A 13,530-nucleotide genomic window follows, 5' to 3' on the forward strand; every position below is an offset into this window, starting at 1 on the left:
CATTTGCCCATCGCAACCTCTGTTAGTTATTCAAAGTATTTCAGGTAACATATAGAATATAGATATTATGGTGCATTAGATATTTCCTATTCATTACATATTTTAGACAGTTCATGCAGCATCTCCTTTTGTTTATATTCATGCTTTAAGCTGCCAAAATGCTTACCCAAGTTTGGGGTTGACAGCAATAGCTGCTGGTTGGTCCAGCGAAGAGTAGACAAGCCACTTTCGGTATCTCCCATCAAGCTTTGCCACCTCTATTCGATTTGTCCCAGAATCAGTCCAGTAAAGGTGCCTAGTTGAGATCCAATCACTTTTTTTAAAATAAAAAATGAACTGTGTATTTTGTCAACATCCACTACAGTGTATGGGAAAGGCCTTTAAAAAGTATTCAGTAGTAAAATGCCAAAAATTCAGAGACAATGCCAAATAAATGTGATACAATGCACACGAGTTTATGGTTGCTGTGTGAGAGATGTAAATCCCCTTGTTCTAATCCCCCTATTTGCTCCGGGTTTCCCTCTCAGTCCCCTGGAACAAATTTGGGTAGGCAGGGAGAAATCCCACTTCATGAGCTAGAGTTGTTTCACTTATTAAATTACATTGTTGGGATTCAAAACCTGGTTTCTGGAGCTCACAAAAGAACTGATATTAGATCTGGAAGAGATATCAGATCTAAAGCAATAGGATCTGATTGATGGGATTCTCCCCCCTGCAGACCACTTGTGGGTACAGACCGGTTCATCTGTCAATCACCCGATGTCACAATGGCCCAACTTCAAAGGAAAAAACTCAGAGGTGCTAATTCACGCTGTGTCTGATTTTAAGCTAGAGCTGTAAAGTGTGCTCCTGATTCTTCCTTTTCATCAAAAAGTCACTGCTTTTTTAATGTGGCACCTTTTGTGTGAATTTGGCATAGTGGAGGGTTAAAGAAAAAAAAGATGGCAAATTCCAAATGTGCTGCCATTTAGATGCATGGGGTGGGGTGGAGAAGAGTTGTGCTTCTGACTCTTCCTTTTGGCCATGGCTTCAAGATGCTTGATGTCGTACACCTGGTAAAGTGCACATGGGTTGCCCAACATGGCATCCTCTGAGGTCTGGGAAATGTTAATTAGTGGTTCCCTAGCACTGGACAAAAGGGCATTAATAATCATTAAAAGAAATAATTAAAAGAAGCTAAAGGTCAGAAATCAATCCTTCATTGTTTCACAACATGTAGAGTACCCTAGATGAGCACTGATGGTTGGGACATATATGTTTTGAATGAGTCCAAGACTTTTAACCAAAAAGGTTACTCTATTATCAAGCTCTTCCAGCCTGGTCTTTGACTCCAACTCCCATCAGCCCCAAGCTGCATTGCTAAAGCTCAAGGATGATGGGCATTGTAGTCCCAACATCTGGTGGGTACCAGGCTGGGGAAAAACATTCATATATTTATATATACGTTCAAAGGTGAATAAGGTTTTCCGAACCATTTTTATTCAGCTTTTGCGCTTACCTCCCAACCCAATCCACAGCTAAACCAACGGGACTGACCAGGTATCTCAGGTTCAAGTCAACTTCTTTCACGGGATTATTTCCGCTGCTTTCAAATGTGGGGATATAGGCACGTTTGATGGAACCAAACTCTGAACCACGCCCCATAATACTGTAGTATATGACACCTGTGGAAAGTTCAGAGATCACTTTCCTTTTTTCTGCCATTAGAAACAATTCATCATTTACTCAGGTCAAGATCGGACCCTAAGGTCATGCAGTGCTTCTGTTGCAGCTATAAGGCAAAATATAAGTGAATTGCCCCAAATCCTGACTAGCACCTAAAACAGGCACTTTTAATGAGGGGAACCCCATAGTGTCCTAGAGACCCAATAACTTTATATCCCAGAGAGGAGACTCAGAAACAGGTAACAGGGAGATGGCTATGTGTGAAGTTGAATCCCCTCAAAATATTTAATTATCGAAGCTGCTGTGAGTGTGGAACAAGGTTTGCTCACATAACAGGACTTTCCATCCCTCCCCTTCTCATCTGTGCCCCCTAAATCTGCTCTGGAGGCTTAGGGGGAAACGCAGGCTTAGGGGGACATGGGAGGGGGCTTGCAGGGGAAAGAGAGGGGATAAAGTCCTGTTGCACAAGTGGACCTCAGCTCCTGCTAACATACCCCAATTAGAGTACTGTTGAATTCCGCCCATTACTTTTGTTCCTGAGGCTAGATAAAAAAAAGAACCTTCTTTTTTAGTTAGCTGAGGGATAGCTGTAAAAAAAATTTAAAAAATCAAATATACTCACTGAGGCCTATCCCCTCAGGATCCCAGTGATAGTCTATGGCTTGGATGTGCTCCTCATTTTCAATATAATCAGAATACTGCTCAGATGACATGTTATACCTTCGAATGCGGACGTTGTCAGGCAGGAGTAATATTGGTGGGTTACCTGAAAAGACAGTTAATACATTTTGTCACTCTTGTGTTTAGCAATTCTTTCCATGAGGGAATTCAGGGTAAATAACTGATGTGTCAAAGATTCTGCTTCCATTTTGAAGAAAACATTTTTTTCTGAAACTCTTGGACCACTTTGGACTGTAAAATTTAGAGGCTATTCTGCAAATATTCAATGTTTCCCCTGCTGTGGATTTTAAATCCTTGCTATCCCCTAGTTATACTTGGTAGCAGGTTTCTTCAAACCTTCTTCAAAGGTGAAGGGTGTCAAGATCAAAAACTTTGTTTTTATATCAGTCACTTGTGCAGACCTAATGAAATTGGATGACCCATTTTATCTTAGAATAGCAGTCCCCTGTACAGTAACACAAACAGCTTTCAAAAGTTGCCTCAGTTTCAAAAGTACCTTGCCACACGGCACGAAGATGCTCGAAAAACAGGGCACTATGGACAGGGCATTTTTTGAGTGGTGATGTCCTGACGGGAGAATACCCTCTGAGGAATGGCTGGCTGGCCACCTATATTGTGGTCTTTTAGACACCAGTTGAATTCCAGTTAACTTTATTTATTTATTTTAGTAGTATTAGTTGGTCTCCAAGGTGCTACTGGACAATTATTTTATTTTATTTTTTATGGTCCATGACAGTCTGTCAGCAAAGTGTCTTTGATTTATATCAATATAATCTGCCTTTAGAGAAATTACTACAGCTAATTTTCTCTTGATGACAACCAGCTACATCATGAACAGCCCTTTTGTTCTCTGGAAATGTGCAAGGCTATCTGCGAGGGCAAGAGACAGGACACTGAAGATGTCACAGATAAGTTCTGGTTTGTTTTCAGATTCAGCGGCGTAACAGCAGTCAAATGGTTTTACTGAGCCTTACAATCATGATTCTACACAAATGAGTTGGGAAGAAGCGAGCAGAAGACAACAGACAGCAATGCAATGCAGCATGGTGGCCAAGAAAAGAAGAAAGACTTGTTTCAGAAGACAGTTCATGGTGCTTAGTTTTAATTTAATTTGGCTCTAATGGAAATGCTGGCTGATCTTACCACTGGCAGCACACTGGTCTCCTTGCTGATCCCCAACAGATCTGAATCCCTCTGCACAGAAACACTCGTAGCTTCCTTTGGAATTCTTACAAATCTGGGGGCATGTTCCAAAGATCTCACACTCGTCAATGTCTGAAGGCAAAGAGAAAGTATTATGAACTTAATGACAAAATAACTGCCTTGTTGTCGCAGCAAAGGCCTATATAATGTATCAATCTTTTTATCACAGGAATGGGCCTCTTTAGCTTCTCTCTTTCTTGTCTCCCTTGCTTTGCTTAGGTCCTTTTCTTTTTAAGCCCAGGCACCCAAGTTCTGGGTCCATCCCTGCCCAATATTCAACTCATTTTCTCTCTCTTGCCTTTTCCATTTCCTTTTTTCTTTTTACCATGGTCCATTCCAATTTTCTTCTTTCCTTTATCTTCCCCCTTCCTCTTTTCTCTCCCTCATTTTATGAATATTCAGACTATGAGCTTACAAGAATGGAACCTGTTTTATCTTTTTGTGCATAATGCAACATTAAGAATAATGACAGCAGCGGCAGCCATACTGTGCAAGCCTGTAAAGACGTATGTGCACAGACATTTTATTCCATTCATTGTTCTTTGGATCCAATCCAATGCACTCTGCAAGCAGACACTGCTTTTCAGTGAGAAACTACAGTAGCCATTCCAAAGAAAATGAGTCTTCACAGGTTTGAAGAGGAAACCTACACCAGCAATCCATCACACAGAGAAGTATCACCCTAACTGGTTAGGCTCCGAAGAGCAACACAAGGGAGAGAGAAAAACAACGAGATCCAAGACAGAAAGGTGGTTAAGTAATCTAAAATGCTTTAGGAACCTGCACCTATATGCTATGAGAAAAATAGGATTCCACATAAATAAACAAAACATCTCAGTGTGATGAGATGCTTAGAGAGCTGGCACAGAATGTTTTAACAGTGCCATAATGAAAATGATGAGAGAGTTTATTAAAGCTGAGCAATTTGGAGATAGAACTCTATTTCAAGATGAAAGGTACCATCACAGGTATTTCTGTTCAGTTCACTGGGGCTGTATCCAGGTCTGCAGGTACATATAAATCCCCCTTCGCTTAAGTTGGTACAGTTGTGTTCACAGATATTTTCAGCACAGGTTCTGCCCGTTCCAGAATCTAAAGAACAAAACAAAACATGGGTTGCATTTTAATGAGAAACTGAAACAAATTTCTCCCTCACCTCTGGTCCTCAATAATAATAATATTATTAATATTAATATTAATAATAATATTAATATTAATAATAATAAAAGATTCAGATCCTCAAAATGCTTCTACTGAACTCCTGAAATCTCTTGAAGGTTGCTGGCTTTTTGTTGTTGTTTTGAACTATTAAGGAACATTCCGAGGGCCTGTTTTCCTCCACTGTTTAAAATTCTTTACAAATAGAGGCCGATAGGACCTCTCCTCCTTCACAGCTGGCCTAAGCAAAATATGCCAGTAATGTAGGGATGCTGCTGGCATCCTTTTCTTCTGTGGGATCATGTGGGCTTTAGCTCACATGTTCTTTGAGTTGGGTCGTGGATGGAAGGGGCTCACCCAGCCCTTCAGTTACCTTAGGACCATCACTGCAGCGAACATCAAAGAAGAGGGATGGAAACAGATGAGAAGGTGTAGGGAGCGAGGGAGGCACGCACATCAGGTATCAAGTACAGAGGGCTGGGGGAGGAAGAGGGCTGGGTTTGCATTCCAGGATTTATTCTGTTCCCGAGGATTTCTCAACGTTTCCCAATAACACGGGCACACGCAAAGCTCTCATCTCAACATTGGTTTTCCTCCCCATAACAAACGTAGTTTGAACTCAGTGCAAGCTACTGTGGTACTTACTGCAGCCTAATTCATCAAAGTGGTCCCCGCAATCGTCGTAATTATCACATACGTAGTGTAGTGGGATGCAGTTTCCATTGCCACATTTGAATTCCTCAGTAGTGCAAGGCTTAGGAGTGGGTTCTCTGCCTGCATGAAGATAATGCACACACATACCTCCTCACACAAACATATATCCCGTTTTATAGCATGCATATTGCAGACGTTGCTATACAAACTGTGTTAGGGCAACTTGGCCCAATCCCCTGTGGTGGGCTCCCACACACATCTCAGCTTTTGTCTTTCCAATACCGTTAAAGCTACCTGTCCGGTCTTGAGAGACACTCACAGGGAAATTCCAGAGTTGGGCTTGATTTACTGTTAAGCTGAAGAGCACGCATGCTGCCAGAGCTCAGAGTGTGCCCAGGCTCTGGCTGCTAATGCCCCCCCCCACCCCAGATCCCTGGCTTACAAAGCCTTTGCTCATCCGGGAGGTATTTCTCTCATGGTTGTGCAAAGCATCTGTTAGCCTGAGAATCAGACAATTCTTCCCCAGCTCAGATTTAATCTGAGCCACTGAAGAATCCAGGCGCTGTCAAAGCTTGTCTTTCGTTTCAGTTCCTCTCTCAGAGCTCAGCTTACAGAACTTCAACAGCATCCCTGTAGCTTACTTATTCATATCACACACATCTATAATGTCTGTATCTTAAATCACTGCCTTCCCACACTTTCCCCTCCTTTGATCCAGATTTTTTTTATCATATCAGGGATATTCAGAAAATGAGAGGTTATGAGAAAACCCACACTATGGGAGTGGAAAGTATGAGAAAGTAGTGAACTAGAGGAGAATTTCATATAGACAACGGAGAATTCATGAAGGTACTATCCACACTGAATGACAGTATGAATGAGCCCATGTTTCATTCACGGCTATAAAGGTCTACAGTATATTCATACTACTGGTACTGAATACAGTGGTACCTTGGTTTACAAACTTAATTCGTTCCGGAAGTCCATTCTTAAACCAAAGTGTTCTTAAACCAAGGCATGCTTTCCCATAGCAGCGGGGGACTCAATTTACACTCAACAGGAAGCGGAACATGTTCTGCTTCCAAGGCAAAGTTCACAAACCAAAACACCTACTTCGCGGTTCTTAAATCAAGGTAACATTGTAATTGGGGAATAATGACATATTTCTTGAAAAATACAAGCCACTGCGTGTTCCTTTTTATCTAGCTAACATGTTTGTGAATTAAACATTAAAAACAGTAGGATCTAAGAGCAGCCTTAACCTAGAATTACATCATTAGGCACATTCATCTCTTAATTCCTGAATGTTATGCACACTGATAGACCTACAGTGCTCTTCTTTCTCATCGCTTCCATCTCCACAGTCGTCCTTTTGGTTGCACAGCTCATGGCTATAGATGCAGCGGTTGTTCCCACAGCGAAAACGGAACGGTTGTTCACACGCAATATCCACTGAAATAAAACAGGCCAGTGATTTCTAACTTGGTTTATAGGATACAAATATAAAAGCTTATTTTAAAAGGTGATCAAAATGCCAGGCAGCAATCCTAAACTGCAATGATTTATTGTGATGTTTAAACGAATGCCAGTGTTGCGCTGGCCTTCATCAGGGCAAAAGGACTGAAAGATCCTGCACTCTCCCAGAGTTCCTCCCATCTCTCTTTTGGTACCTTGGTTCTCTTGATATCATCTGACTAATGTAAAATGACGTGTGTGTGTTAACACAAATACACGGGTCCAGAGCTCATTCCTGATCCCTGAATTCTAGCTAAAAGGCCAAATATAATAATCATGTTCCTTTACACCCACATTGGCCCCACTGAACCAGTCACAAGATAGGCAAACTCTGTGAGGTTCTCCTGGCACAGAAACATTTTGAGTTTCCAAAGGGGAAACAGACAAACCAGGAAGAGGCAACAAGAGTTTTCATGTGCAGGAAATGCCTGCATTTCACTGGCTGTGTTAGGACTTTAGACATGCACTGAAGTTTCTGTAAGAAATGTACAGGCCAGAATCCTAAAGGCTTGTGTTTCTCTTTGGGCAGCCCACCATGCCACATAACAAACTGCTTCTGAAAGCCAAGGGGAATTTCAAAAGGATCTTTTGACATGGCACAGCAATTGGGTACCAAGAGCCTGTGTTTCAAACGCATCCTGCTGGATATGCCCAGCCCTTTGGCATGCACTAAGAGAGTTGGAGGGGGCGGGGTTCAAGGTGGGGTTGATTCAGGCTTCTCCCCCCCCCCCCCAGCTTACAGCATAAGTTAAGTTCTTCGTCTGAGCCATCTCCGCAGTCGTCGTCACCGTCACACTTCCAGTATGGCTGAATACATACATGGTTTTTGCACTCAAACATTGTGCGTGGGCAGTACGAGCCGTTAGGATAGCGGGTGGCTGGAAAACAGAAATGCCTTCTTTTAATATCAAAATCTACTTGTCCTCATAATACTATGCAGACCTGTACCCACTGCTTTGTGGGGCATCTTTGGGAGAAGAAAAGGATAAGGAGTAAATAAACCCTACACAAATCCAGAGTGAAATCCCTAAGATGATTGGATGGTGCCTGTTATGTCTCCTTCTGGCAACTTCTGCAGCCAAGCTGGTGTCAAACATATTGCTCTGCTTCCCTTTGGACCACATCAGTGAGGCCAAGAGGCAAGTCCTGTCATCTGAATAGCCCATACACACTGCCCAGGCTTGCACCCCGGGGAGGTCACTTTGGTGCTGCTGACGCAGCAAAAACAGTTCAGGAGGCAGCAAGTTACAAGTTACCGGTCTCTGACCCATTTCAATTAATGGACTTACGCATTCATATTAATTTCAATGGGTCCAATCTGTATAAAGTGGTACCTTGGGTTACATACACTTCAGGTTACATACGCTTCAGGTTACAGACTCCACTAACCCAGAAATATTACCTCGGGTTAAGAACTTTGCTTCAGGAGTGGAACAGAAATCAGGCTCCGGCTGCGCAGCAGCAGCGGGAGGCCCCATTAGCTAAAGTGGTGCTTCAGGTTAAGAACGGTTTCAGGTTAAGAACGGACCTCTGGAACGAATTAAGTACGTAACCAGAGGTACCACTGTATACCTTAGTTGTGTACAACCCTGTATCATTATTTAAGATCTGCTTGAGAGCATTCAGCATTTCTTGGAATCTTTCTAACGACAGAAGAAGAAAAATACGAAGGTGTTTCATTTCTCCCGCCCCACAGAAAGGAGAGGTTCATAAGGGATTTCAGTAAGTTTCTGCCCCAGATCTAGCCACTCACGACAAGTTGCTTCATCAGAGAAATCCAGACAATCGGCACTTCCATCACACCGGAAACGTTCTGCAATGCAATGCCCACTGTCGCACTGGAAATAACCTGGGTGGCAGGTCCTTAGTTCTACAAAGTAAAGTAGACTGGCATCAAAATGTCTCTTTTACAAAAAGTGCTTTTGTAATGTCATATTTGTCAGTTTGCATTTCTTAGTGCAGAAAGTATTGATCTGATGCGTAGAGATCTTTCCTATTCTAATGAATTCAAGAGGGTTCAGGAAGCTTCTCTGTGTGAAAGAAACAAGCAGAAGGTTCATGATGTTTGGGTTATTCCTTCAGAGAAGAAGAGTTTGGACTTGATATCCCGCCTTTCACTCCCTTTAAGGAGTCTCAAAGTGGCTAACAATCTCCTTTCCCTTCCTACCCCACAACAGACACTCTGTGAGGTGAGTGAGGCTGAGAGACTTCAGAGAAGTGTGACTGGCCCAAGGTCACCCAGCAGCTGCATGTGGAGGAGCGGAGACGCGAACCCGGTTCCCCAGATTACGAGACTGCCACTCTTAATCACTACAGCACGCTGGCTGAGTACAGCTGGCTTAAACTGGTTCTGTTATCTCTTCTGTCAAGGTCATGTTGACTATAAAAGTAAGGCCAGAAGCAGTCTGAGTTTCACTTTCTCTTTCTATCTCTTTTCCTTCTGGTGTGGTGTTCTGCATAGTATGTTTAGTGTTAAGGTTTAGTCTTATTATAAGTTATGTCTGTTACAACTGGATTTCTTATGGACAGTGCCAATCCTGAATGTATTGGATTTGTGACCATTATGCTCTTTTGCCTTCAGTAGCAGTAAAGCTCTGCTGGATGAAATACAATTGCCTCTAGTCCATTTTTTGAGACTCCTGCAGCGTGCTTAAGTTTTTACTCTGCTAACTATACATTGGAGTTCTACTCTGGATCAATTTTGACTAGAATTCCATGACAATATTTTCAATATGACATAATCCTTTAGGACCACAGACAGGGCTTTTTAGTGGTGACCCCAACATGTTTCAAATTCTATCCCCAGGGAAATACATGCTGTCTGGTCATTACTGTTTTTTAAAAGAACTGTGGTATTTTCATGATTTATATGCCCATTTTTACGGAATTGTGTGTTTTGAAATTTTATTTGTAAAAGTGAGGGCAACATGCCTTGAAAGACAAGCTGGATTAAAACAAACAAACAAATAAATATGCTCAAATTGCAATACCCACCACAGTCCCGTTCATCTGAATTGTCCTCACAGTCGTTGTCGTGGTCGCATATCCACCGAGAAGGAATGCAATGCAGGTTGTCACACCGATATTCACTTTCTGTGCACTCACGGGGACCTTGCAATAACGAGATGCAGCATACGTGAAACGTGGGGTGTGTTTTTATGCTAAGATGTTTCACAAGCAACTCAGCCCTGCGCCCATTTACCCACTCCCAGCGGAGGTTAAGGGTTTGATTAAGCTATCCTTGCCGAATTCTAGTTAACAGAACTGGTATGTAAGAGTATAAAATAACAGTTTCAATGTTAGAAATGTCATCTCCTAGGCATTGCATCTCATTATCTTTAGTGTGTTGAGGACTGTCCTGTGAATTTATTATTTGCTGCTTAGGTGGATTTTGTGAAATGGATTTTGCAAGGGGAATTACTTGTCACAGGGACGGCTATTTTTAGCAATATGCTGAAATAAGTGTTTCCCAAATTTGGGTCTCCAGCTGTTGTCCCCCGCTACAATTCCCATCATCCTTGACCACTGGTCTTGCTAGCTAGGGATGATGGGAGTTGTAGTCCAAGAACAGCTGGAGACACAAGTTTGGGGAACACTGGGTTGAAATAACCATTATATATCTATATCTACCCTAAGTTAGAGGAGCATTTGTTTTATTTCTGTAATGAGTGATTTTATATTATGGATTTTTTTAAAAACCAACAACAACTGATAGGTTCACACACATGCATACCTAAAGGTATCCATTAAATGTTATGGGTGAATCCTAGATTCCCACAATGAAGCAATATCCAACAGTGATACTTAACTTCATACCTTGATCCTGAGAAAACTGTACAAGCATAAGGATTTTTAAATATTTAACATGCACCTCGTGTTGAACTTAATGCAAAATGCACCATTCAAACAGGCAGCCTTTGGCTGCAAGGCTATCAGTATTGGGAAAGGATGGAAATATCTTACTGCAGTTTTGTTCATCAGATTCATCTCCACAGTCATTATCTCCATCACACTTCCACCGCAGTGGGATACAGCGATGGTTATCGCAGCGGAAATCTCCCAAAGGATCACAAGTAATCTCCTCTGCAACACAAATACAGAATTTATATTTGTCAATACGCCAGCACAGACTAACATGCTATTCTCAAATATGAAAACAGGTACAGCAGATGTGGTACAATGAAATGTCAAGCAATTTAGGAAGGTTTTCAAAGCGGCTTCTTAACATATATATTTTGTGGAAGAGGAGAAAAAGCTTCCCATAACCCAAGTATTCTCTCTGTGTCTAGCTTTTGCAAAAGGTAAACAGAGTGCTTTTCACTGCAATGCGTGATATAACTATCACAAAGTGGAAGAATTTGACTTCCCAAAATTAGAAAATCATCCTCCAGTATACCTTCAGTATACTCAGCTGATCAAACCTTTCAATCACCACATCTTATCATAATAAATGATTTTTTTTAAAAAAAATAATGCTGGAGAAGCTGTAAAGAACACCACCTAGATTTTGGAAACAATTGCCAAGCACAACTCAGCTTTTGGCTGCATTTTATTGTCACGCTAAACCATGGTTTAGTAAAATGCACAAGAGGAGGAAGGTGCTGCCTTGCGTTTCAGCCTCTGCCCCCGTGCCCCGGTGAAGCAAGAAGGCTTACTTTAGCAGCATTTATTTACTTTCAGTTTAAAAACAAGCCCTGGATTATGAGGCTGGCTTAAACTGTTTAAACTGATCACAATTATAGACAAACCACAATCTCTGGACCACACAACAAACTGAGACTCAGGAACACGAAAAGTAAACACTGTCAGAATCCTCCTTCTAGCAGTGCAGGGAAAGGAGATAGGGAACAGAAGCGTATTAATCTGAGGCTTGTCCTTCCAGTTCTTGCATATCTCACCAAGCCATGTTTTAGTGTGACATGCAAATACAGCATTCGTTCGCAAGCACCACATTAAGGATTGCCAAAAGGAAAATATATACCACTGAAGGAGAAGAAATAATGATGGCAACTGCAAATCCAGGAGGCTTAAACTACAGGTGAAGGCAACAGCTACCAAGCATGGGGAGCAAATTTGTCTCCCAGACAAAGCATTATGAACTGTTGCAAGCTGACCATGAAAACATATCTGAGCCTTGTCAGCTTTGAAGCAGAATGTACACCTTATTTAACAGGGAAGGCTTTGCCGCCTTGCTATGATTACTGTTTTTCCTTCTTCTGATGCCTTTGAAGCATCCAAAACGGATGCAACGAGAGGTGGTATAATTGTTTGATTTAACTAAAAGGAATCGTTATTTAGTTTAAATCTAACCATCCTTTCACCTCTAGGTGCAGCCATCATGGATGCTTCAAATGAAGTTCAAGGAAAAGACAGCAATGGCTAATAATGCAGAAAACACTTCCCATTCACAAGTACAGATAACACTAATTGCCCGGACAGTGTGACCCAGTGACCGAAAAACTGCTTCAGATAACTCAAGACATTCACATCAGCTATAGCCAAGACTGTAATTATAGTGAGTGACCTCCAAGGTTGCATCAAATGACAAGCATCAATTAGAGTGACATGCTGCTAACAGGGTTTTCATTGCACCTTCATTTGCGGCCTAATTTGTGAAGCAGGTATAAATAACGCAAGTGCATGGAATTTTGGCCAAGGTCATTGCTTCACAACTTGAACAGCATCTGAAGTACACAATGATTTTACAGGTGCATTTTGCAGGCCAAAAACGTACCGCAGCCTTGTTCATCGCTGTTGTCTCTGCAGTCATTATGACCGTTGCATACAGCCCAGAACGGGATGCAACGGTAATTTGTTCTACAGCTGAATTCTGTGTGGTTATCACAACGATAGGCAGGGCCCACTGAAATAAAAGGAAGAGTCAACATTTGAATACTTTGCCTTTTTACGACAGCTGCTGCCAAATACATTTCAGAGAATGTGTTACATGGGATAGACAATGTACAGACACCATGGCCTGCCCCAGATTTATTCATATTTAAATGTACAAAAGGGCTTTTATACTTAAAATGAAAATGATAACATTGCAAACTTGTTTTGGTGCCTGAGGCAGAAAATATGAACGGTAGCCTTGGTCATTGGTATGTGGAACGCCCTCCCATCAGATGTCAAGGAGATAAATGACTATACAGTGGAACCTCGGTTCCCGAATGCCTCCATTGTTTTATGTTTCGGTTCTCGAACATTGAAAACCCAGAAGTAAATGCTTTCGTTTTCGAATGTTTTTCAGAACTCGAACATGTGACGTGGCTTCCGCTGAGTGCAAGAAGCTCTTGCAACTAATGGGAAGCCACGCCTTGGTTTTCGAATGTTTTGGAAGCCGAACGGGCTTCCAGATCGGATTTTGTTCAAGAATTGAGGTACCACTGTGCAAGCTTTAAAAGACAACTGAAGGCAGCCCTGTATAGGGAATTTTTTTTATGTTTGAGGTTTGATTATGCTTTTATATTTGTTGGAAGCCACCCAGAGTGGCTGGGGTAACCCAGTCAGATGGACAGGGAACAAATAATAAACTTCTTCTTCCTCTTCCTTCTTCTTCTTCTTCTTCTTATTATTATTAGGAAAACAACTGACCAATTTGCCATTGGTCTTCTTGTTAGCTACTCTGGTTTCCATTAAGGAGGAAGGATGAGC

At 41.8% G+C, this 13,530-nt stretch overlaps 1 protein-coding gene across 2 annotated transcripts in view; it reads right to left on the minus strand.

Annotated features, from left to right (window-relative positions):
* The window catches only part of LRP2 (LDL receptor related protein 2), a 146,523-nt gene that overhangs the window by 14,722 nt on the left and 118,271 nt on the right, over positions 1-13,530 (minus strand). For both annotated transcript variants that reach the window (XM_077936987.1, XM_077936994.1), the window contains exons 58-69: positions 12,611-12,739; positions 10,840-10,959; positions 9,871-9,987; positions 8,630-8,746; positions 7,617-7,754; positions 6,691-6,813; positions 5,353-5,481; positions 4,510-4,641; positions 3,490-3,621; positions 2,288-2,431; positions 1,499-1,664; positions 167-295 (exon numbers count right to left, since the gene is read on the minus strand). In XM_077936987.1, coding sequence (XP_077793113.1) covers positions 167-295; positions 1,499-1,664; positions 2,288-2,431; positions 3,490-3,621; positions 4,510-4,641; positions 5,353-5,481; positions 6,691-6,813; positions 7,617-7,754; positions 8,630-8,746; positions 9,871-9,987; positions 10,840-10,959; positions 12,611-12,739 — 1,576 coding nt within the window. The remainder of the gene's footprint in view (positions 1-166; positions 296-1,498; positions 1,665-2,287; positions 2,432-3,489; positions 3,622-4,509; positions 4,642-5,352; positions 5,482-6,690; positions 6,814-7,616; positions 7,755-8,629; positions 8,747-9,870; positions 9,988-10,839; positions 10,960-12,610; positions 12,740-13,530) is intronic.

The sequence above is a fragment of the Podarcis muralis genome, chromosome 1 (genome assembly GCF_964188315.1).
Source record: "Podarcis muralis chromosome 1, rPodMur119.hap1.1, whole genome shotgun sequence".
Lineage (NCBI taxonomy): Eukaryota > Metazoa > Chordata > Lepidosauria > Squamata > Lacertidae > Podarcis > Podarcis muralis.